Below are 27,277 nucleotides of genomic sequence, written 5' to 3'. Positions count from 1 at the left end.
GCATCATAAAAAAAAAAATAAAAAAAAATACAACTGGCAACACTACATCAATAGGAATGTGCACTTAATTTAAATAACAATTTTTATTTAAACAATGTTGTATCTAGGTCTGGGTACAAATGGCACGGGATTAGCGTCTGGCGAGAGGAGCAGCCTCACATTCACGTTGGCTCTCCTCCATCTGTTCCACATAACGTAATGGTCCTTCCATAACAAGTACACGGTGACTGAGTACCCACAAAGCACTATCGAAGAAGTCCATGAATTCTGAAAAGAATCCATACGGCCCACCTGATGGTAAGTGGTTACTGTCTCTGTAATACCTGTATTCCACCTGTAATACGCGTGATACCTGTCTAAGAAGAATATTATTTTTTGTATTTTTAAACTATAAAAAGCTGCCTCGGCTGTTGCACATATAGCAACAGCTAAGGCGGCTCCGATCACCAGCAAAATGCACAAATTTTTTCTCTTTATTTTTGTAATTTAAACTGCAACTATTATGTTTTATTTTTGTTGGTAATAAAGGATCTATCCAAATAGTAATTACGTGAAATTTGATAATTTTGATAACTATCATAAACTAAAATTGTAATATTTTTTTCTTAAGTCTATTAGAAAGTTAGTTCATATTGGTTCTTAAAAGAAAGATTTCGTTGTGACATTAAATTGAGATTTAAGGGATGGGTTTAGAGTACAAATTTAAAGGAGGCTCAGGAATCACTAATCCCAATTTTTTTTTTATTCCACTGAGGTGGCAAACAAGCATACGACCCACCTGATGGTAAGTGGTTACCGTAGTCTATGAACACCTGCAATACCAGAGGTATTACGCGTGCGTTGCCGACCCTGAAGAAACCTCTTTACCCACCTTTTGAAGAACCCCATGCTGTAGTCTCTTGGGAAAACCTCAGCAAAGAGCTCATTCCACAACCTGAGTGTTATTCTTTATTGTACACAGAAAATTACAAACATATAATATATATTAAATAAAGATGTACAACAGGCGAGCTTAACTCTGTAAGAGTTGTCTTCCAGCGAACCTTGAGAATTTAATTCAAATATAATGAAACCGAATAGAGTAGAAAGCAGAGAAGTTATTTTAAATGTCAGTTCTCAATATATTGATGTAAAAATTCTCTATCTAACATAGAAAAGGCAATATTTGTAAGTAAAAAGAAATGTTTACAACTATTTTATAAATGTCAATAAGAAAATATTGGTGGTTATCCATCAGTTTTGTGTGTACGTCGTTGCCAGATCTTAGAAACGTTCACTTTATGATGTGGCCGACCATTTTATGAAGTGTTTGTAAGTACATTAGTGATCATATCGTAAAATAGTTACATTGTCCACCGATAGAGGCGCTGATATGTATATATTATTTGATATCTACGCCGATTTTAAATTTTCAATATTTTTTTTTATAATCCATAGGATTCTATATTAATTTATATGTATAATAATATATTTGTTATTGCAGAATAGGACTGTAGATTAGAGTTTGCGAAACTACGTACGACATATAGAATAAATTATGCTTTAGCGAAAATAAAGATAAGTAAAACTGAAAAACTTAATTAAAGGTTAGAAAATAATAATAAAATGAAGCCTTTTCTGAGAACAATATCAAGTTATATTAAAGTCGTTGAACAAAAGCTGTACTTTTTAATTATAAGGATTCAGAGCTAAGATGATGTTGGTATTTTTAATTATATCACATTTTACATTTAATTTAAAAAAAAAAAAACGATGTAAAATTTAATTTAAATGTTCTTGTTGCCAATTGGAAAATAAAAAAGAAGATTAAATATACAGAAGTATGTCTATGCAACATAAAAAGTGCCTATAGCAAAAGAATCATGATTTTTTTTTATTATGAAACAAACTCAGATAACTCAGTTCCGAGTTCTGTGTAGCGTGATGATATTGTCAGACTTCTTTCTTTATGGGGACATTAAATTCGTTGAGAAGTTTCGCCATAAACAAGACGTAAAAGGCATGACAACGTATCTCGTATTGTTAGAATTTCCTTTTGCTTTTAATTGGTCCAAAGGAAACTTAATCAAAGGTCGTAATGGAAATTGGTAATTCCTCTTTACCGCGGCATTCCACGATTCTGTGAATTTAGACAAATCTACATTATAGAGAAAGCATGAATTAAATTTTCCTTGTGATAAAATAAAACAAGGAATAGCTACAGTAAATATTTTTTTTTTTTTTTACAACACAGGGGGCAAACGAGCATGCGGCTCACCTGATGGTAAGTGACTACCGCCGCCCATGATCACCCACAACACCAGCGGCATTGCAGGTGTGCTGCCGGCCTTTTAAAAAGGAATATACTCTTTTCTTGAAGGTTATGTTGTCGTATCGGTTCGAAAATACTGCTGCTGGAAGTTGATTCCAAAGAATGGTTGTGCGTGGAAGAAAGTGCCTTGAAAAACGCACGGTGGAAGACCGCCACTCGTCCAGATGATTGGGATGAAACTTTAATTTGTGGCGGGTTGTACGGTGGTGAAAATCAGCAGCAGGTATCAATCCGAACAATTCCTCAGAACACTCCCCATGATAAATTCGGTAGAAGATGCACAGAGATGCAACATCTCTGCGCAGTTTCAGTGTGTCAAGTCGGACAGTAATTATTGTATAGTAATGATTATATAGTATTGAACACTATCTTACCGCTGTATAAAAAATATTATCAAAGAAGCCTAGGCTTTGTGCCTTTTCTACTGAAAACAAACTACTTGTATTTATTGAAAACTTTGGCGTAGGCTCGCGTCGGTTGGATACTATGAAACCAGTTCAATGACTTTCGGAAATTTTACAGTTATAAAGTTAGTCTTTTATTATACTTATCAATATTGATATTTTGAATAGAAAGGTATTATAAATAGTTGTTTCATATAATGAATATTAATTTATTTTACTGCGTTGATACTTTTAGTTGGTCGCTTAGATACATTTTGTTAGCAAGTAGACCGCATTCTTTCTATGTATATGAACCATTGTGTTGCGTGAAACAATCCAATGTGAAAGAAAGAACCCAACTATTATTATAATAATATGTAAAATTTAAAAATATAAAAAGTTGGTTTTGGCAACCTTAATAAAGAATTATTTATTATTATTTTGTCAGTATGAAGGCAGTAACGATTCTTAAATGTCGCAGTGATTGCTTGTTCTGTGTATTCATGCAAAAAAATGATAAAAAAGAAAGTCGAATAAAAAATCTTAAAACACACCTTCCTCTTTTCTAGCACCTGCAGCTAGCTTACCAAATTTGTTGCCCTCGATTACAAAGTACTGTGTGCCAACGATGCATACCGCGAGTAGGCCAGCTGTCACGGTGGATAGTAGCCAGAATATGAGGCAGTCCGACTATAAACGAAAATAATCCTTATTAGTATTCAAAATTGGATTCAAATTAGTAAAACTTATTAGTGTTATAAATTCGATTTAGTAGAACTTCCAGTATATGAATTAATACGTCGTTTTATTTTTACTATAAGTAGCTGTACAATTCTTGAAATCAGTTTACGAGCATAGAATATTAATATGGCTGGTATGTTAGTATTGCTATTTTTATGTATACCGAACAAGTATACGACTTGCCTGATGTACTTGAAGGGGTTACTGTAGCCTATAGACATCCTGAAAGTATTGGCGTTTTCTTAAGGGATAAAAATTAAATACATATATATAATATTAAAAACCAAGTAATGAATTAGTGAAAAAATCAATTATTAAACATCACATAATTTATTTCTAACTAATTTATACCTGCGACTTTGTCTGCGTGACAAGGATGTGTTGATCGACAAGGGTAAAAGTATCCCTATATCTTTCTCAATCTCAAATACTGTGTCTACATGCATACCAATTTAATAACGATTGAAAGAGACTACAGACAAAAAAAATATCATATTTTTAATATGAAATAACATTGATTAGATCAACATGACCAGAGCTTATTTGTACAAAGATTTATCTTTTGTGACATATATTTTCTTGAGTTAAGTACAATTCTGTCAAAGATTAATGTTATTAGTCCAAAAGACAGATGTAAGTAATTCAAGACTAAGCAATCTTAATGCCTAGCCTAGATACTTATTTATGTTAGAGCCATGGATTTGCTGTGACAGTGTTGTATCACCAGAATATATCATTACATTTCGTTCGACAACAATTTGAAGGTACGTCTATTTGCGTCGTAACTTGCAAATAACTTTTATCAAAAAGTGAAAAAACTTTTATTTATAAAAAAATATACGCAGTTCGGAATGAAATCAGAAAGTAAAACTAAATAAAATATATCTATCAAAAGGGTGCAAAAGTAATTTTTGCGTGAATTTTGTAGGCACCTAGGTAGTTATATATAATGCCACAAAAGTATATATTTGCAGACATACATATATAGGTGCATTAATTCCTAAAAATGATTGATTTACATTTTTTTGCCTTCCTGCGTAGTTAATTATGGCAAAAAGTATTGATTTTTGCTCCTAGTAATTATTTATACACAAGTGTTACACATAAACAAGTACAGCTGCTTCACAACAGGTACATGAGTGGACAGTGGTTCTCAAGCAGATGACTATTCTAATATACAACTGTAGAAAAACATCTATAATAACATATTTATTATACCTATAAATAAAATGTAGAAATATATGAACATGTCATATCAATACAAAATTATCGAGAGACAGCTAATATAAGCGTCGACGCGTGAACGATACTAGCTCAATAAGTGACAAGCGATGGACAGAAATCCAATATGCGCGTGTCGCTTCACGTCAAGTGACGCGTCAGCCATCTTGGGTGACGTCGGGGCGACCTCTGCGGTCAGCGTCGTGAAATATTGTTTCGGCGGCGTCGTGAGACTTTGTACAAAAGTATTGTTTCAACCGTCTGTGTTTCGGTTTGAAGGGTGGGATATGCGTGAATTTACTGGACAGAGGAATAACACCTGAGTCCTCAGGAATGGCAACGCATGGGGGTATCATGGGCGAAACAGTATACTCTGTTATGTCCATGGTACTGCTCATGTCTATAGGCGACGGTTACCACTTTCCATTACCACTCCATCAGGTGGGCCGTCAGCTTGTTTGCCATTCTAAGTTCTATAAAAAAAAAAAAAAAAAAAAAAAAAAAAAAAAAAAAAAAAAAAATACGACATAATTCTAGTTATTTTATAAAAACTGCATGTGGAATAAAGCTAGGTATTATTAATTTTATTACGTAGCAGGTATGTACTTTTCTATTCTTGGCATTGTTTTATAGACATGACAGTGGATAAAATAGCTAAATTGGAAAGGAGTTTGTAATTTTTTTAATAAAATAACTATTATATCTGCCATTAACTGTCCATTGCTGAACATTAAGGCCTTCACCATAAGGGGAGTTTTGCCGCAGTTAAGCTTGGTGATGTTTTAAGAGGGACACTGCTACGCACCCTTCGACCATTAGGTTATTAAATAATTACGGAAATTTTAAAGTGGGATTTAACATCCTTATTGGTTTACGCTAATGAGGTACCAGTGATGTAGTTCATTCTCTTTATAGTTGGTCGTATTCATGAATCGTGTTGTCTCTGTGTTTGCTCAAGATGGAGACCACTCCATGTCGTCTAATAATAAAAAAAATATGATTAGGGGAGATGATTAGTAAAGGGATCTAACGGGGGGAAGGGGTTGTTAGTAATGTGGACTACCAATTCTATTGCAAACAGTACGCTGTCAGGTCGACCTCTACGTGGATATCATCGTGCTGAATATCGTGTGTATTCATCACGATGGACTCAGTTAGTCCCTGAAAGTAGTAACCGTCGCTTATAGACATGGACAGTATCATGGACATAACAGAATATACTGTGTCGCTCATGACATCTGTCACCCGTTGCGATTCCTGGGGACTGAGGTGTTATACGGACATGCAAACACAACTGCTTCACGGCAGATACATAAATAGTACTTATATCTTTGGAGCAGTTTTAAAATATAATAGTTTAATATAAAAGTTATTTTAAATAATTGCAATTTATGACTGTAAAAATCAACCATGACATTACATATATTATTCATAATTATAATATAACGTCATCAATTTCATTAATGTTATTTCTTAAATATCACTGTATAATTTTATTATTTCTAAAAGTAATATTTACACACTTATGTAATTAATTTTAAGATTTGCTACTAGCAATTACCAATAATAATAATATAATATTGTTTATTATCAGGTACTTAACCCATAGAGGTACAATTGTATTACAACGTGTACGGATAACATATAAAAATATAACAATTAAAACATACAAAAAAAAAACATAGAAATTAAAATATGTAGAAAATTAAAAAAAAAGTAAAGTAAATAATATAGCAAACGCAGTTATTAGATAAAAAACAAGAGAACATTATTTAATGTTCCTGTCTTGGTGCACGGACAACCAATACTTTTGACTATATTTAGTAAATAAAAAATCTTTTATCCATTCATTGGGTTCCCAAGTGTTTTCGGAAATTGAAGGCCAATGCTTGTTCGGAGGTTGTCTGAGCGAACCTTCGATTATATCAGACGCGTGTTCATACATTGACGCGATATGACGCGACATGAGCATATTGAGTTTCGTGCCTATCCCTCTTTCGCGTTATCCCACTTTCGTCAGATTTATGAGTACATAGAGACATATTATCTTTAATTAATGCATTTTTTTCTCTATAATCTTTCTAATGTTATAAAGCACCTCTCTTCAGTTATATCAGCCGTTAGCTGTCCACTGCTGGACATAGGCCTCTTCCATAAGGGGGTTTGCCAATAGTTGTCATGCTTGGCAGATGGATAGGCAACCGTAGTTAGGTTTTTGGCGATGTTTAAAGAGGGACGTTGCTGCCCATCCCTTGACCATTAAGTTTCTTAAGTCGCCTTTTTTTTATACAACTTAGAATGGCAAACAAGCTGACGGCCCACCTTATGAAAAGTGGTAACCGTCGCCTATAGACATGAGCAATACCATGGATATAATATACTGTTTTGCCCATGATGCCCCCCATGCGTTGTCATTCCTGAGGACTCAGGTGTCATTCCTCTGTACCCAGTAAATTCACGCCATATCCCATTCTTCAAACCGAAACACAGCTATGCAAACAAAACTGCTTCACGGTTAAAACACGAATGGGAGAGAGGTACCCAAACAATCGACTTTTGTACAAAGTCTCAAAAGAAGAATAAAACACCTAAAAGAAGATATAACACCTTGGATGGGATGGGCAATCCTATAAGGGATGGGCAATCCTATAAGGGATGGGCAGCAGCGTCTCTCTAAAAACATCTAAAATGCTTAACTGCGGTTACCGATACGCCTACCAAGCGTGGCAACTACTGTCAAACCCCCCCAAGGGGGAGGCTTATGCTCAGCAGTGGGCAGTTAAAGGCTGACATGATAATGATGATGGTAATCTAAGACATAGAATAGTTTATATAGTGATGCACGCAGGTATGCTTGCATGCAGGCAACGCCGCGGGAAAGAGATAGTAATAATTGAGAGTATACGTAGGTATGATATAATATTAATTTCATAGTTAACATACAACAACAGTACTCAATAAACAGAATTAGTATTACGTAGACTCCAAATTAATTGCCACTAATCTGGGCTATGATTAAGCCTACTCACACATTATGCGATTTATACACAATCATTAACTTATTTTTAAATTGGCCAAATTAATTAGTTTTGCATGAGTGTAAATGAGAATGTATCGGATGTATTGGTATATATAAGCCTTCCGTAAAGAACTATCAAAATGACAGTGAAACCTGTATCAAATGCGTTACGTGAGTTTTAAATGAAGAAAAGATATAGGCGACGTGCTGAAGAAGGGCCAAATTAAAAGTACCCGTACTGGCGAGCGTGTACGAAAAGATTGATGAATGTGGAAGAAGCGAAAGAGGTTTGTTTGAATCGAAGAATTTGGCGTTCCATTGTTTCTGCCTACCCTAATGGGAGACAGGCATGACAGATATGTATGTATGTATGTAAAAGAAATAAACAGACGCAGATTACAATTTATTTTACATTAATTAGAAATAAACACATTACTCTAAAAAAATCTTGTAATTATAACAAAATTCATAAGAGACCAACACGGGAGTATATTCTATTGACTGCAAAAATAATTTATAAAACCTGTTGGGATTTTCTGAAGATAGATATCCTGTAAAGTGCATACTAAAATATAGACCAGCTTATTAACCAAATCGATAGTGGCACTATTATTATCACGATTCAGTTCACGATTAGTAGAGCCGATCAATACAGTAGATACCGTACTGTATCCTCATATTGTCCCATCTAACCAAGTTGTCAATTCACATGCCAATTTGTAAGCACTATTGATCGATTCTACCTATCGCGAGTCAAGTTGTAATATGTGCAGACAGCTTTACGTCAGATCACGCGCTATCTTGAATTGCAAGCTAATCAAAACGTCATGTGGATTTTTCTGGCCTTTATTCTGTCATATTGGATGATAACGGAATAGTCTTCGTTACAGGTTTGAGCTGGTGAAGTGCCTGTGAGAATTGACAGGTGAGAATAAGGGCAGATCGTGAATCCGTCAGGAACTAATCATGACGGTCTAAAGAAGAACCACGTGAAGATCGAACCGATAGGGTATATCGTTAGCAATGAGGTCATCATATCATGTCAGCCGTTAATTGTCCACTGCTGATCATAGGCCTCCACCTACTGAGGAGGGGGAGGGATTGCCAGTCGTTGCCAGGCTTGGTAAGCGGCAGGCAATCGCAGCTTTTGGTAAAATTTTAAGAGGGATGCTACTGTCCATCTTTTGAGTTATATTTTATAATGGAAAGGAAGGAAACCAATAAGTGAAATAGACCAAAAAGATCGTTACGACAAATGGGAAAAAGTGGAATGAAGATTGAGGAATGAAGGGAACATGGTAGTAAAGAGTGAGGAAAACTTAGAAGAAAATTAAATTAGCTAAAAAACCTGGAAATTAATATCCGGGAACAAGCTGCACTCCTACGAGAGGCTAAAAAAAATGGAATGGAAGGAGTGTTCCATTGTATGCCGGGACCACACGGCAATGAGTATAGTCCCAATCACACACAGGGAAGATTACTATTCTATTTTCAATAGTATGAAAATGATCCAATTCTAAACTAGTATTATAAAGAGAAAAGAATTTTTATTTGTAATGGATATACTCAAAAAATAAAATACTGAATTTGAAAATCCTTTCATATATAGAAATTTATATTGTCAGCTATTTACTGACATGACATGGGCTGTACTTTATTAGAAAAAAAAAAAAAAAAACTGAAATCTGTGTGGTTCGCTAGTAGTCTGAAAGTTTTTGTTAGTGGTGAAACTTGGTAGCTAAAAACTGAACAAGGGGTATATCCGAAAAAGTAACGATTCTCCGTTGTTCAGCGTGAGAGAACGTTTCCTGTTATCGATTTAGCGACGTAACACGTAAGCGATCTGTCACCCGGCGTGATAACGTCGAGTGGCGCGTGTATCGCAACTCAATTAGATACAGCCATGCGATATTAGAGAACAAACGAGCTGTCTCACTTCACCCAGTGACGTGACATCGTCACAGAATCCCGCTAATTACTGTCTTCTGCTTAATATTTTCTCAACATTGACTGACAGAGACACCGTTCCGGGCATAAATAATATTTGCCCTTTTAACGGCCAGCCGTTTGCCGCAATCTCTTGCCCCCTTGATTGGGCCCTGCTTTTTAATATCGAGATATCCTTCCTGGATACTTTTGTTTCCCTCCATATCAGTGGGTAAGTAAGACCTTACAGTGTTTCATTTCTTGGCCATAGTGCTCTGGTATGGATTTATTTTTTAATTTTACCACTATTCAGGTACAGATGACCTTAAATTTATTTAAATATACAGATTTAGATTTAAAATTCGTATTTAACGCGTTTTTACAAAGTTTTGAAGAAAAATGTGTTTTGAGAACAGGCTTCTTTCACCGGCTTCTGACTGTTGTCAAAAATGACGTGCATTTTCTTGCATAGATAAAGTAAAAGCGGGAACAACTGCAACCTCAATAGTAAAGGCATGTCTAATCGGCGTGGCTTTCCTCGCATAAGGGGACTCTTCATCTTTTCTTTGTTTCTAAAGGGCATATTGGTATATTAAGGTCGAGACCAATTTCTTGTGATTTTTAGTCGAACGATAGACGTCCTCATATCCACAAATCAGGAATTGAACTCATTGTGCTTTCGACAACGGGTTGGGTAATGTGCTATAGAATTCCCTATGGTAGATAATCACTTACATATTAACATTTTGATATCTATACCTCTATTAATATTATATTATTATACAATGTGCCCTAACTATTAATTGAAGATTTTTGAAAAATTTCCCCATAGAGGAAATAAAATAACGAAACAGAAAATTTCAACTTGTTGCATAGCAAAATTTACTATTTTACACAATTCCATATTTAAAATTTAAATATATTAAAAATGTCTATGAAATATTCTATTTGTTTTTTTATTTCTCTGTTGAGACTCTGTTGTCAACGAGTAGATTTGTTTTGATGAAGATGCTGTTTTTTTTCGCGGAGCAAGACTTGCACAAACACGGTTTGTAACAAGAAACACGACTTGTAACAAGAATTAGAATTTATGGCAAAGAAAGAAATATGGCGAGAGTAATTTGTAAAATTAATGACTTACATTTGTCTTATTTCATTTGAAGATATACTTAAATATAACATTTTTATGCAATTTAGAATGACAAAGGAGCCTAAGGTCAACATTATTGATGTAAAGTGATAACCATGGCCTATAGCCCCGAACATTACAGAAAATATTGTAACGTCCTTGGAATCCATAATTTGTTGCCATTTATGAGGACTATGGTGTTATGTATCCATATTAGATAATTAATTAAAAAGGGAATTTTATATTTAGGAATTTGCGATACTTAAAAACGCTTTTTATATGAAGCCATTATATGCGTGTTTATTTGCCCCTACGCTTACATTACATAGGTACTGAATATCAGTATTATCAATCGAAATATAATATTATGACTAATTTTAATGATGACCTTCAAAAGGCGGGGTAAAGAAGTTCCTTCAGAGTCGGCAACGCGCGCGTAATACCTCTGGTATTGCAGGCGTTCATAGGCTACGGTAACCGCTTACCATCAGGTGGGCCGTATGCTTGTTTGCCACCTCAGTGGTATAAAAAAAAAGTAAAATAATGATAGATAAATAATTAACGAGGGACCCTAAAAGCAGAAGGATCGAATAATGTTTTTTTTTGTAAATTTTCCATTTTTTGCTTGCCGATTCTTTTCGGTTGTGTTTACCGAATGGGTATGGGAAAGGTATTTTTATGTAAATTGACAGTTACATAAAAATACCTTACACAAATAAATGATATCAATTTAATGTTTGGCGCATTCCCCTAACACTCTGCTGACCAGAGGGAAGGGACTGTTAGTAATGCGAACTACCAGTCCCATTGCTAGCAATATACCCTGTCAGGTCGACCTCGACGCGGTTACCCCTGGAAACTATCGCGCTAAATTCTTTGAGGTTTATTCAACACGATGGGCTAACTGACCTGCTCTTTCATTATTCACCTATCATCCCTCACTCACCCGACAGCGTATACTGTTAGCGCAAGCGGGGTTACCACTTCATTATCATCTGTCAAAAGAAAAACACTGCTTACCTGCGCCTGTACTCTTCATGGAAATCGACTTTCCAATTTTAAAAATTTCTCATTTTAAAAGAACTATCTAGAACAAAATTCTTTAACAGTGACCTTTTGTAGAACTACACTTTTCTTCTAAAATCGAAACTAAGCATTTTTTTCAACAGTTGCAAAATACATACAAAAAAAAAACCGACATCTTTTCCATTATTCCTATCGCTAACCCACAATTTATGTCTAAAATACAGTCAATGTAGGGTAATGTATCCAAAACCGTGACATGGGCACAGCAATAAACAAACTTTTACGACATAAATGGCCTTTTAAAAGCCGGTCGGGCGATTTTGTATCGCCTAAAAATAGTGACAAAAAAGTTGAAGTGACGCAAAACGTGAAGACGGATCGGTGGGCTGTCGGACCATCGCAAATGGTCCGTGGAGAAGGGCTGACGCATATTGAGATATTTATTTAATAACTGACAAGGAAACAGTTTATAAAAAACGTCCGCAAAATAACTCTGTCTAGACCAGTGGTTCTCAAAAGTTTTGGGGGGTCGAACCCCCTTTTTTATGGAATGTTAACTCCACCGACTTTATTTATATACGCTGGCCACCATTAAAAAGAGTCACGTCATTCTGAAATCGTTCCAAATTCGAATCGTTATAATTTTTAGCGCCAGAATACATTTTATAATTTATATTTAATCTGTGTTAAAACTGCCTACTGTCGTGTTGAATTTGGAATTATTTAAATGTGGAAATAATAGCTCGAACACTGTGTATGCTAATGAGAGTTTTGTTCAGAAGCCGTAAATCAACCGACAATGATTTTGCTGCCCCGATATTTTATTGAAAATCAATTATAACAACAGTAGCTGTAGCTGATGACCTCATCTGCATGATATGCGTGACAAAATGTGTATTTTGTGAAGTCATTAGGACGATAATTAATTAATTACGTATGATGTTTTTGTTTTAAATTTCTTCTTTATTTAGATGGGTAAAACCTTTTTTTTCCGGTTAGGGAATGTTCAGTATGCATAGGGTGTATATTAAAATTTAGACTGCCTGCTTTGGTGATAAATGGAGAGACACCCTAATATGAAGGGGTGGGGGAACAAGGATTGTTAGTAGTGAGATCCAATGACCAATTACTAGCAGTATACCTTACAGGTCGATCTCCGCGCGATTCCCCCTCGAAATCATTGTGGTTAATTTTTAATGAATTTATCACAATGGGCCAACTGACCTGCTTCATCCTCACCTATTATCTTTCACTGGTGCCTCGCCAGCGTATCCTTATAGTATAGGCGGGATTGCCATTCCATTTTCATCCATTAAAAATATGAGGGGATTTCTAAAGTCTAGATCCTCCCTACTCTTGGTTAGAATTGGTAAGGAGACTTATAAGTATAAAAACGTGTTGAGATTTAATGAGCTAAATTAACATTTGGCTGATTCAATTTAACACATTTTTTTTTTTATTAAAACAAAACGCGCCATATTTTCGTGTTGCAAGTAATTAGATTATACATTTCCCAAATAAATTGATTATTTAAATTTAAATTCGGAACTATTTCTTCTGGCATTATATACATAACTATATGTAATATGTTCATATAACTTACAAATTAAAATACATATATTAATTAAAATGGTGGTAATTTTCAATGATTTATAATATTATTTAATATATTATCCACCTTCCCCGTTTATGCACAGTTTTACTTGTTCTTTCAAATATATTCGTAGAATTTTGTTTAGGTTTTATTTATAATTTAACCTTACGATATAATTTCTTCCATATATTATGTAGTAAACTTACATTATGGTATACATACACACTTATAGATAAAAAAGTTCAGCTGTTTTTAATTAAACATTTGTATGGAGAAATATTTAATCTAATGTATAAATAAACATATTTCATTATATTCATATATTTCAGTGAAATAAAAGGAGAAGAAATAATAGAAATGAGTTTTTCATTGACTCTCGTCTTTATAAGTGAGATTTTGTGAGATTTGGTGGGATTTTCGTAAAATTGTGAAGTGACAGAGAGAATATATGTGACAATTGGTATCCATAGTAGATATGTCGTAAGAGACGTCGCTTCGTTTAATACTAATATTACTACTATATAACTTGTATTAGAGTTAAACGAAGTGATAACTTAAAAAAAAAAATAATTATATTTTCAAAAATAATATTAGTCTTATATGCTGTAAATTGGAGGGATGGGCAGAAGCGTCCCTCTTAAAACATCTGTAAAAGCCTAACTGTGGTTGCCAATTCGTCTGCTAAGCGAGGCCACTACTGGCAAAACTTCCCTAATGGGGAAGGATTATGTTCAACAGTAGACAGTTAAGGGCTGAAATAAAAAATAAAATGCTGTAAATTGCAGATTTAACAGAATAAGTTTTTTTTTCTATATTTTAATAATATTTTTCTAACAATTTGCAGTTAATAATTTCATCACTTTTTTTTTTTTTATACTACTTAGAATGGCAAACAAGCTGACGTCCCACCTGATGGAAAGTGGTAACCGTCGCCTATAGACATGAGCAGTACCATGTACATAACAAAGACTAATCACAAATAAATATACAGACTATTCAGCCATTAACTGTTCACTGTTATTGATAATAAGCATTCTTATTACAAAATAATGTAATAATGTTTTATTTATTTTATGTTAATCGACGATACATATATATATATATATATATATATATATATATATATATATATATATATATATATATATATATATATATATATATATATATATATATAAAAATTTTGTTATATACTTTATGAAATATTTATTAATGTGATTGCTGTGCCCTTCCAGGGTTCGTATTGATTCTTTACTTTTAATAACTTAAGACCTATATTGTTACAACATGAAATAGCAATAAATGATTGAATTGAATTGAATTGCAAAGTAAAGTTATAACTCACCATTTTTAATAGACTATTGAATATGCTGTTTTTTTTTATTTTGTGTTTTGTGGTTTAGGAAAATTTTTAAAAACTCATTATACAAATCACACCGCACTTGAGCAATAAAATTGTATTAACTAAATTAGTCATAGATCCGGTATTGTTGGTGTACAATTGTACATTATAATACCATCAAGATTAGGTAGTATAAATGAAGAAAATAATGAAATATACCCGATGTGAATCTTATATAGTCGTAATTAGGCGTCTATTGGCTACCGTAACCCCGTTTACCTCAAACGTGCCGTATGCTTGTTTACTACCATAGTTCTATAAAAAAAAAATAAGTTCAAAATGATTATGAAAAAATAATGACACTTACATTTTTTTGTAAACTTAATAAAGAATGGTTATTCTTTCTTTCTTTATTCTTTATTGGGAAACTTGATACTTGAAAAGTCGTCTACACATATTTTCAGCTTTGGATCATGTGTCCCTTTGCATTTTTTTTTATGCAACTTAGAACAGTAAACAAGCTGACGGCCCATGTGATGGCAAGTGGTAACCGTCGCCTATGGACATGAGTACCATGGACAAAACAGAGTATACAGTTTCGCTCATGACACCCCTCCATACGTTGCCATTCCTAAAGACTCAGGTGTTATTCCTCTGTATCCTGTAAATTTACAGTCATATCCCACCCTTCAAACCGAAATATAGCCATGTAAACATAATTGCTTCACGGTAGAAATACGAATGGGACAAAGGTGCCCAAGCAAATGACTTTTGTACAAAGTCTCCTTCTGTTATAAATAGGAACCGTGGTAGATAGTAAGAACGATTGAATTTTCACGCTATATGACTTTAACAAGACATGTACACTATTAAAGATAATTAAAACATAATTCTATACCATGTTTTATGCAAATAATGATTTATATATTATTATTATTATTATACTATCGGCCCGTCCCAGCTTCGCACGGGTGGACATTTTTACATTTTAAAAAGTGGCCATTAAGGCTCCTACTGTAAATCTGTAGAGAGGTCAATTCTGTACATGAAATATATTTCTAAAATAACTATTAGGGGGTGATTAGTGATCGATACTGATGACAAAAATGCAATCATTAAAATTTTTGTCTATCTGTTTGTATGTTCGTTATAGAAACAAAAACTAAATGACGGATTTTAACGAAACTTGGTACAATTATTCTTCATACTCCTGGGCAGGTTATAGTATACTTTTTCATCACGCTACAATCAATAGGAGCAGAGCAGTGAAGGGAAATGTTGGGAAAACGGGAGAAGTTACTCCATTTTTAAGCTTCCGTCGCGTGTGCAGCCTTAATGGCCACTTTTTAAAATGTAAAAATGTCCACCCGTGCGACGTTGGGACAGGCCGGTAGTAAATAAATAAAACTATTGCAGTATGAATAAAGATAATCAAATTACTTGGTAGAAATAGTGGTAAAGAGGTAACGAGACACAAACTTTTATTATTAATTAAAATATTGCTCAAAGGAAACACAGCGTTTTTAAAGTTCACTGTACATTCTCTTTATGGAGCGTAAATGGTACCGCTTCGCTGTATGCTGTATATGACTATATCTATAAATGTGTGGAATTGACCTGTTTAAAGACCTATTCACATAGCTCAAGGAAGGGTTTTGACAGTGTAAGTCACAAAAAAAAATGATTATTTTATGCAAATTAGAAGTTAACGACCTACCTGATAGAAAATGGTAACCATTGCCTATAGATATGAACAGTACCATAAATATAATAGAGTATTTTTTTGATACAACTTAGAATGGCAAACAAGCTGACAGCCCACCTGATGGAAATTGGTAACCGTCGCCTATAGACGGGAGCAGTACCATGGACATAACAAAGTACATATACTGTTTCGCCCATGATACCCCCCTCATGCGTTGCAATTCCTGAGGACTCAGGTGTTATTCCTTCGTACCCAGTAAATTCACGCCATATCCCACTCTTCAAACCGAAACACAGCCATGCAAACACAACTGCTTCACGGTTGAAACACGAATGGGACAGAGGTACCCAAGCAATCGACTTTTGTACAAAGTCTTCCTCTGGTAACACGAATTGTGTACATTAAATATCTACATATTAATCTTTCTCTTAGGATGATGTACATTCTGGTAGCAAATGGTTCGTTACTAATAAGGTAATAGAATCAGTCAAATTGTAACTCGCAGACTGAGACCAATGGTTTTGCTGTTAGGGATGTCCACTTGACAGTTTCAGTTCTAAGTCAAATTACACATTCTGTGTACTAAACTAAATTAATTCAATGCCCAACTCAACTGTGACTGTCACTTTTGATCTATTTAAAGGTGAATTGTTAGCAACTAAGTTATGAAACTCGGTCATGGATGATCCGGATCTGTGTGAATAATGCTTTAACGTGCTCACCTGCAAATGGCTCCTATTCCGTGGATTCCCGAACCACAGCCGTAGTGCCTGCACTACGGTATAGCGTGGGGTCCGTATTGCTGGATAACTGGAATAAAGTTAAAAGATTTAGTATTTCGTGGGTTGAGATTGCTTTGATTTTTCAATATTTTTACTAGTTGTAGCCTGCGGCTTTTTTCGCGGGTATGAGAATAAAAGTATCTTGTGCGCTCTATATATACTCGTGTATATATATATATATATATATATATATATATATATATATATATATATATATATATATATATATATATATATATATATATATATATATATATATATATATATATATATATATATATATATATATATATATAAGATAAATATATAAAAAAAATGCGTTTAGTTTAGAAACAGAAAAACCAATGAAGCAGGTTACTTTGAGATGGCGTCTTAAGATGAAACATACGCCAGAGTTTAAGTTACACCTTCGGCAACACAAATATAATTCATTTTCATTTAAGAGTTTCCTCTTGTCGGTGCAACCAATCCATGCATCTTCCTCCAGCCAGCTCTATCCCAGGCCATATCCTTTATCTCCCTATACGACATGACGCCTAGTGTTTCCAAATATAATGCAGAATGAAATTTGGTGTAATAGTTTTTGAGTGATACTGGAACAAACATACAAACAGAAAAACAAAACTTTAAAAAAATATTGTATTGGCATCTGTTGATCTCATTAACCCTCATATTACAATTTTATTAAACTAGTAAAATCTAGAATCAATAAATCATGGCTGTTTAGTCCCAGCATAGAATAGGCCACCCTTTCCTTTGCCATGGGTGTCGTAAGAGGCTACTAAGGGAACCTAATCTCGTCTAAAGCGTCTCAAAACATCTCTAAAAGCGTCGTCTTAAAAGATCTCTAAAAGTCTAATTGCGGTCCCAGTCTGCCTGCTAAGCGTGGTAACAACTGGCAAACTTCCCTTATGGGAAAGGCTTATGTTCAGCAGTGGACAGTTAACGGCTGAAATGATGAATGATGAAGATTTAGAAAAAGGATTATATTTTTTTAAATATCACACTATTAAGTTCCTGAGTCCTCAGGAATGGCAACGTATGGGGGGTATCATGGGCGAAACAGTATACTCTGTTATGTCCATGGTACTGCTCATGTCTATAGGCGACGGTTACCACTTTCCATCAGGTGGGCCGTCAGCTTGTCTGCCATTCTAAGTTGTATAATAAAAAAAAAAGTTAACTATGCCATTACTAAGGATAATAAGGATTCCAATGCAATTCTGTGAAATGGCAGTTACCAAGTTGTGGCCCACAGTGTGCAAACTACTTGTAACTCCTATTACGTATGTTATACCGCGGAAATTCCCATTTGTAATTTCATAGAACAATCCACGTACATTCTTGAGATATTAAAGCGCATAAATACAAATTCTTGAGAATTGCACTCAGCCGGCTTGCGGCGTTTGTGTGCAGATTAAAATTTTAACTTGCGCTGCAGGTATGTATGTAATTTCAACTTATTTCGATGCAACTTGTCTAAAGGATCAGTTGTAAAAGATCAAATGGAAATTCCACCGTGTGGTCCCGATATAGAATAGACCACCCCTTCCATTCCCATGGAATCGTAAGAGGCGACTAAGGGAAGTTAATGGTGGAGGGATAGGCAGTAGTGTCCCTCTTAAAACAATACTAAAAATCTAAAGCGTGGCAACTACTGGTAAAATTCACCTTATGGGAAAGGTTTATGTTCAGCAGTGGACAGTTAACAGCTGTTATCATGATGATGAAGTGGAAACTCAATGCATGGTAGAATAAAAAAATTTACTATTCAACAAGTAGGTTTTATTTCATGAAAAAATCCATCAATTTTAAGCGTTCGCGAAATTGAATTAAGCATAATAACTACCGTGAACCAATTTTGATGAGAATTCCATGGGACTAATGCGAAAATATATACTTTGTTGTAAAAAAGTAAATTTTTAAATCGGTTTATAAACGACGCAGTTTGAAAGCATAAAAGAAAATTTCTCGGTTTGCCCAATGGTTGACTGGTAGAGAACACCGTCCGCTGTTAAGGCCGCCATATGTACATAGTTTCATTGTGCATTAAAGTTTAAATAAATAAATAAAAAGGATTTTTATTCGGAGAAGTTAAATTAATAAAAATATTATCCTATTAATATTGTAGATGTGAAAGTTTGTAAATTTAGATGAATGGATATTTGCAACTCTCATGTAAAAACTATTATATATTTATATATATATATATATATATATATATATATATATATATATATATATATATATATATATATATATATATATATATATATATATATATATAAGTATACTTGAGTATACTTTATTTGAATTATACAATATAGGAAATAAGCTAAACAATTTCCAAACACAACGATACAATTGCATAAGTACAGTAAGGCGGTCTTATTACTGATATTCAAAATAAAATAATGGCACCATTATTTTATTTTGAACTTGGTATATTCGGTAAATAATATTGATATATCTTTTCTTTCGTAATTAGAAATAAACCATGAAAAGCCTTTTTACTCTATGTATAATATATTTGATAATTTAATTTAATGCGTGAATTTACAGAGTACAGAGGAATAACTCAGGAATGGCAACACATGGGGGGTATCATGGGCGAAACAGTATACTCTGTTATGTCCATGGTACTGCTTATGTCTATAGGCGACGATTACCACTTTCCATCAGGTGGGCCGTCAGCTTGTTTGCCATTCTAAGTTGTATAAAAAAAATATCTTCGAATATTCGGAGATATTTTTTTTTCATATTTTTTTCATATGGAATGGATTTCGATAACTCCTTTTGAATTATAATTCACTCTACTTCAAAGTCAATACTGTTTGTAAACATTTTATAAACATTTTTATAAATAAATAAGTTTATGAAAATATTACATCTAATAATATTTAGAATATAAATAATATAAAAAAAAAATTATATTGCAACCGACCAATTGAGAACAAGTTGTTTTTATATTAATTTAATTATTTAATGCCCGCGACTGCTTTCGCATTTATAAATATTATTAATGCTTCTTTATTTGATAAATTGGCTAGTTATAATTGGAACTGGATTTAAAATGGCCGACGATAAATTCGCCGGCAAGTTTCGAGTCGATTCAAGTATCGAACTAAATCGTTCGCAATTTATAGATACCTGGCGGTAGCAATTAGACGATTAAATTTATTGGAAAACGGAGATTTTTCCGTGGATTATTTATTTAATCAACCAATGATATTGCAGCGGTGAAAGAGGCGAGTAAAATTAGTAATAAAGATTTCTTTTTATATTAATTTAATTATTTAATGCACCTGAGAAATAAATATACAATGGCAATTAGAAAATTCAATTAAAATGTAGTAGAATAAAATACATACACACATATATATATATATATATATATATATATATATATATATATATATATATATATATATATATATACAAACTTAAGTGAGAAATTAAAATATAGACAAAAAAATTAGTAAATTAAAAGATAATATTTATACAGTTTAATTTTTAAATCAAAAGTATATGTTTCGCCATTTATGAAGTTTTTTTGGAATATAAATTTCAATTATTCTTAAATAAATATCATTTACATACAGACAACGTCTGGTTACAATTTTGTTATATTAGTGAGATGAGTTAATTTTAATTAATATGTATATACTGAAGTAAATTAGTACCTATCTGTTAAGTGAAACGGTCGAATTAATTCAACTTGGTTGAATACCGAGCCCGAATCGAGCCTGAGGCGAATTGCTAACTTGGAAATTTGAGTTTTAACAATCGGATATTGTTCGGACCAATTCAATGTTTTTGAGAATTACCGCTAAATTTAAGTTGTTGCCCGCGACTGCTTTCGCATTTATAAATATTATTAATGCTTCTTTATTTGATAAATTGGCATTCTTTATTTATGTTTTTATATTATTATTTATTTGGGGGGGGGGGGATGGATTGTTAGTAACTGAGCCATTGCTAGCAATACATCCTTTCATGTCGACTTCCACGCGGTTCCCCCTGGAAGCCATCGTGGTTCATTCTGTGGAATTCGTCAGTGGGCTAACTGACCTATTTTCATCATCTACCAGAGGGAGACTTTGTACAAAAGTCGATTGCTTGGGTACCTCTTTCCCATTCGTGTTTCAACCGTGAAGCAGTTGTGTTTGTATGGCTGTGTTTCGGTTTGTAGGGTGGAATATGGCGTGAATTTACTGGGTACAGAGGAATGACACCTGAGTCCTCAGGCATGGGGGTATCATGGGCGAAACAGTATACTCTGTAATGTCCATGGTACTGCCCATGTCTATAGGCGACGGTTACCACTTTCCATCAGATGGGCCGTCAGATTGTTTGCCATTCTAAGGTGCATAAAAAAAAATCTATCATCCCTCACTGGTATAACGATAGCACAGGCGGGTTAGTTTTATTATCATCCATTAAAAACAAAAATGTTAGTTTGTTTTTCTTGTGCCTGTAATTATATAGATATATTTGTTTTAGTGTTAGGTACATATTTAACATATATATATATATATATAGGATTATATATTGTATATCATTACATATAATAAAATCATAACTGGTCGTTGTCTGTACATGGAAGATATATAAGTAAACTATTAAAGGGGGGCTTTATGAACGCAATGCAACCCTTCATTTTGAATCTTATGAATTTGTTACATCATGTTGTTGAATTTTTATGTCTATTTTAAACGAATTGATTTAAAATCTCCCGCTTGTTTGCATTTTAACTCGGTTGAGAGTTTATGCACACCGCCGCATGTGTCTGTAGCGCCACCGTCGCAAATCACATTATATCGAGTACATGGCCGCAAGGGAAAAAACAGTACGGAGTAAATTGATAGTTTGAGACAAGACGTTTTATACATTCAAGAGGCATTGCATGCGCGTCGAGGAAGAAAAGTCGATATTTTACCAATAAATAGAAGCAGTGCAGTGAGTCATTTTTCTTTTCGAAATTTTACACCGGTAGACTTTTTAATTCGCCATGTCGGTCCTGGCATATAATAGATTACCCCTTTCTCGTGGGTGTCGTAAGAGGTGACCGAGAGCGAAGGATAGGCAGTAGCGTCCCTCTTAAAACATCTCCAAAACCTAACTGCGGTTGCCAATCCGCCTGCCAAGCGTGGCAACTACTTGCAAAACCCCCGAATGGGGAGGCTTATATACAGCAGTAAACAGTTAATAGCTGATATGACGATGATGATGAGACTTTCTAATGTTTAAACATATTCCTGGTTCTTCTAGAAGTACACTACCTGAATCCACACAATTCGCAGTGATTCCTTCCCACTTGGTTCAGCCATCGCTCCAAGCAGCTCAGGTGGACATTTGCCAACGATCCTTTACAGTTGCATGGGGAGATTAATCTGCAACAATAGTTTTTTTTTTCTTATAGAAAGACTATCTTTATTTTACAGAATATAAACATTTGGAACTTGTATAATACGAGTATATTTTTTTATGGTTGATTATGGAATGGCAACTCAGCATGTACTATTGGTATACGCTGGCGAAACATCAGTGAAGGAATATAGGTGAAAATAAAAGCAGGTCAGTTAGGCCATTGTGATAAATATCACAAGAATTAATCACTATGATTTCCAAAGGTGGTTCCGTTTGGAAATTTTGAGATCGACCTAAACCTTGACCTTGACCCGCCCACGCTATCGTTATACACCGACGAGGCACCAATGGAAAATGATGGGTGAGAATGAATGCAGGTCAGTTGGCCCACCATGATGAATTCGACAAGAATTAAACATGATGGTTTCCGGGGGAAATCGCGTGGAGGTCTACCTGAGAGGGTATATTGCTAGCAATGGGGCTATTAGACCCCATTACTAACAATCCCTTTCCCCCCTGTAAAATATTTGTAATATACAGGGATCGAACTTACAACCAATACTTATAGCATTACACCACTAATGTCTCTAAACTTAACATACAAGTATGGGGTTAAAACTACTAAAACCATATAGTAGGATTGTGTTAATTGAATATTAAGTAGACTAAAGGTTCTTTGGTTTGATGGGTGATCCTAATAGCGAAGTTTGATACTTTCACGGGTCACGTGACTAAGTTATTAAGCTGATTTATCGAAAATTCTAGTAAACTGTGGACCGCTAATTAACGACATAAGGAAAACAGGATAAGCTGATTAGATGAAGGATTCTGAATATAGATATGGGATAGGATTTTTCTCTATCTAGTTCATATACAATAAATTCATTCGATTACGAATCGAATTTAACCACAGTAGATAAGTTGCAAAGGTAATCGATAGATACGTTATTGGTACTGCATGCTTGAGATAGAATGAGATAGAAATGCTTGGCGTCTTGATCTATTACATGGATGCGTCAATTAGATTAATAATTGTGTATATATAAACTTTATGATGATATTCTGTACTTTTAAAAAAAGTATTTTTTTTTTTTTAGAATATACAACAGGTAGATCTAACCCCTTGGTGTGTTTTTTTCTGAAATGCTTCGCTGTAACTTATGTTGGTTATTCTATAAATAATTAAATATCATTAAATTTCTTTGCCATATGTATATACATTTTTATTTAATAATATACAAGAATCCTAAATTATATAGAGAGAGTGTCTCCATACAAATGCTTCGAGGAAAGCGAGTCAACTTTTTCATACAATTTTGCGTGACAAATGATTCTTTTATAATTTCTATATTTATGCACCTTTTTAATGTGCAAAAACTCATTTTATTTATTAACGAGTTAATTATAGATACGTCAAGTTACGTATTGTATTGTATTGTAAAAATCTTTATTGTACATAAGTCAGATTAAATACTAGTAAATGATTTAGTATACAATGGCGGACTTATCCCATAAAGGGATCTCTTACAGTCAACCTTTGAGAAGCTGAAAGAAAACTGTAGAATGTATAAGGGTAATAACCGTACAATTAAAGATAAACTAAATAATACCCAGTAAAAAAAAAAAAAAAAAAATTGAATATATAACACAATAAAAACAGCTCTATATACCTACATATGTAAATAATAAAAGTAAATGAATAATAATATCACATTAATAAATAAAAACTTATACACATACACATATATATACATATACATATATATATATATATACATATATATACTACATACACATACATATATACACTCCTACATACACATACATGTATACATAATAAATACATATATTCACAATTGGCTCAATGAAGAGGGATTTTCAAAATAAAATTTTATGATACCTGCTTTAAAAGATTTCAGCGACTGTGCCATCTTTAAGTTATTAGGAAGTGAATTCCAGAGACGTGCAGCATGTACAGTAAATGACATGGCATAGCTTTGAGTATTAAAACAAGGCAAATCTATAATGAAGTCATTACTGCATCTCAGGCGAACATCAATTTCGCGAAATTTGAATCTTTCCTGAAGGTAATGTGGACATGTTGGATTAAAAAGGATATTGAAAAGAAGAGCAAGAATGTGGACATTTCTCCGTAGCCTGATAGGAAGCCATTTGAGTTGACTGCGATAACTAGATATGTGGTCATACTTTCGAAGGTTATAGATGTATCTAATACATTGATTTTGCAGTCGCTCAAGTTTATCAACAAGCTCCTGTGTGGGATCTAGGTAGGTACGTTGTGTGCGTAAGTATATAGAATACTAATAAAAACAAGTCAGCTAATTCGACAATTAGCTGACAATAAGTTGACCCTTTTTGAAGCTCGACGCTCTATATATATAATCTAAGACAAGAATATATTACTGTGTCAATGATGTATCTGTGGTCTGTATTATTATACAAGGGAGTTAAAAGGCCTGTTTCACATAAGTTTGTCGTAAGACTAGCTTTTGCCTGCGACTTCACCCGCGAGACTAGGGCATTGATTGGAATAAAAAGTAGCTTGTATCCGTCCCATATAGTACATGTGTATTAAATTAAAATAGTGATATGTTAAGCTATCAAGGTGCTATAAAATAACAAACTTAATTGTGTATAAAACTCTAAATAATGTATAAATCAAGAATAAAATATAATCTTTCAAATTTCATCAAAATCTTTCAAATTTCATCAAAATCTGTCAAGCCACTTTTGAAGAGTGATCGAGTAACAAGTATTAGAATATAATATAAACAACAAACTTTCATATAATATAGAAATAGTAAACACTTGTAAGGTATTCACTTGAAAAATAAAAGTTATTCTTTTTTCCGTATGGAAAAGCAAAGGAATTCCTAACATACTACATCCGACGTAGACGTCAAAAGGAAGGTTAGAGGCATTTGATTAGTGTTTACTTGAACAGGACTATATTTAGAATATGGTGGAGGAAGCGTACGAAATATTTGAAGGTAAAAAGTAATATGTCTTTTGTAATAGATAAAAAAAACCTTTTTCCTTTTTTTTTTTTTAATATATATATAATATAATTAAAAAAAAATTAGAAATGTTATATTTACCCCATAATGAAGACATCTGTACTACTGGTATGGGTGAATAAAGACGGATGAAAATGAATTTAGCTCAGTTGGCTTTGGCGAATTCATAAATAAATAGTCAAAATAAAGTACAAGTTAAAAGCATTCCATAGAGAAGTGTCAGAATACTTGAATACGGTACTAGTAATTATTGATATACATACATACTAAAATTACACACATATATATATATATATATTTATATATATATATATATATATAAATAACAAATATACTTCCACTAATATAAAATGTACTATATTATACACGAAATTGAGAATAATAAAAATTACTTAATCTAATCCACTTGATACTCTAAAAATATCCTGATGTTCTCAGCAATCAGGTAATTAATAAAAGATTAATCTTTGTTAATTGGATTTGTATCTAGAATAAATGAATTTTGAACTCTTTGGTAGTTTCCATTCTTGTATAAATAAATGACAAAGATTTACACAGTAAACTTTTGTCGAATGACCCATGTAAGTTTGGCTATATATAGACGAAAGAAACTTTCATAAGGAATGTATTTTTCAAAGGTTCCTTTTATCTTCGAACACTGAAAATATTCAAGATTTAAGTAACCGAAAATATTCTACATGTAAAAAGATAGCACGCTTGACTTCACATGGAAACAGGTAGATACGAGACAACTCCAGCAACTCCCGTTTTGTAACAAAGAATAAACATTCAAAACAATGTCCAAACTTTCTAACCTCTCCCGTCCGCGTGTCATACAAATTCTGCAAACATTTGAACCAATACTTGAAAGCGAATCTCTTTGGGCTAAGCCAAAATCGGATCGCTCCGACAAACTACCGGATGTTTTCTTCTTATCCGAACCAACTTTAGACTGTTTCAACTCAACTGGTGCTGTGTTTGTCACGATCACTTCATTCGGTAAGTTGGCTATAGGCACATTTTGTGTTTGAACGTCATTGCAACTAGTATTTGGCACTTCTTGAATAACTTCATTGTCGATCGTAGCAATTGGTTGCAGATTATTAATAGGAACTTCGCCTATCAATACAGTATTGGGCATATCTTTGTTCAATTTAAAACAAGAGACCATGAATTTTTTTAAATCTATATAAGTAGTTGAATCATCTTTATTTGAGTTTTGTTCTTTATCCAACATTGTTATTTTCAGTTCATTTAAATTCATCCCTTTATTAATTTGATTTGGTGTACCAAAATTTAACGATTTTAATGCATCGGCTACATCTTTGCTTGTTATAATTTGTCGTATGCTATGCTCAGATTTAGATAGACCTGGTTTAGGTTGAAAAGTAGTTCTGGGATTATCTGGAACTGCCCCAGGTAGAAATATAGATCTTGATGGTCCTGCATCATGTTTTAATTGTGTCTGTTCCTGATTTTTTCCTTTATTTATACTATCTTCAAAACTCGTAGATTCTTCTTTGTCGTTTTCATCTTTGTCTTTATTGTCCATTAAAAATTGTGAGACATTTGTGTTTTGTAATGAAAATTATTAAAACAAATAGGCATTGTATGAATGATGCAGTTTTTGACAAATACGTTTTGACTTTTCAATGACAAATATGTCACATTTTAATTTAACTTATTAAGG

The 27,277-nt window shown here is 33.4% G+C and overlaps 1 protein-coding gene across 1 annotated transcript; it reads right to left on the bottom strand.

Moving 5' to 3' along the window:
• Positions 1-36: 36 nt before the first annotated feature.
• On the bottom strand, positions 37-27,219 carry LOC113510541 (uncharacterized). Its single transcript, XM_052895061.1, has 5 exons — positions 26,403-27,219; positions 22,462-22,572; positions 17,120-17,207; positions 3,249-3,384; positions 37-323 (listed from the first exon to the last, which is right to left on the bottom strand). The coding sequence occupies exons 1-5, from the start codon at positions 27,137-27,139 to the stop codon at positions 88-90; spliced, it is 1,308 nt and encodes a 435-aa protein (XP_052751021.1). The 5' UTR covers positions 27,140-27,219; the 3' UTR covers positions 37-87.
• Positions 27,220-27,277: the final 58 nt, after the last annotated feature.

This window comes from Galleria mellonella, unplaced genomic scaffold (genome assembly GCF_026898425.1).
Source record: "Galleria mellonella isolate WM207_F2 unplaced genomic scaffold, CSIRO_AGI_GalMel_v1 utg264, whole genome shotgun sequence".
In the NCBI taxonomy this organism is placed as follows: Eukaryota; Metazoa; Arthropoda; class Insecta; order Lepidoptera; family Pyralidae; genus Galleria; species Galleria mellonella.
The sequence above is the reverse complement of the archived record's forward strand: the minus strand, read 5'-3'. Positions and strand labels throughout refer to the sequence as shown.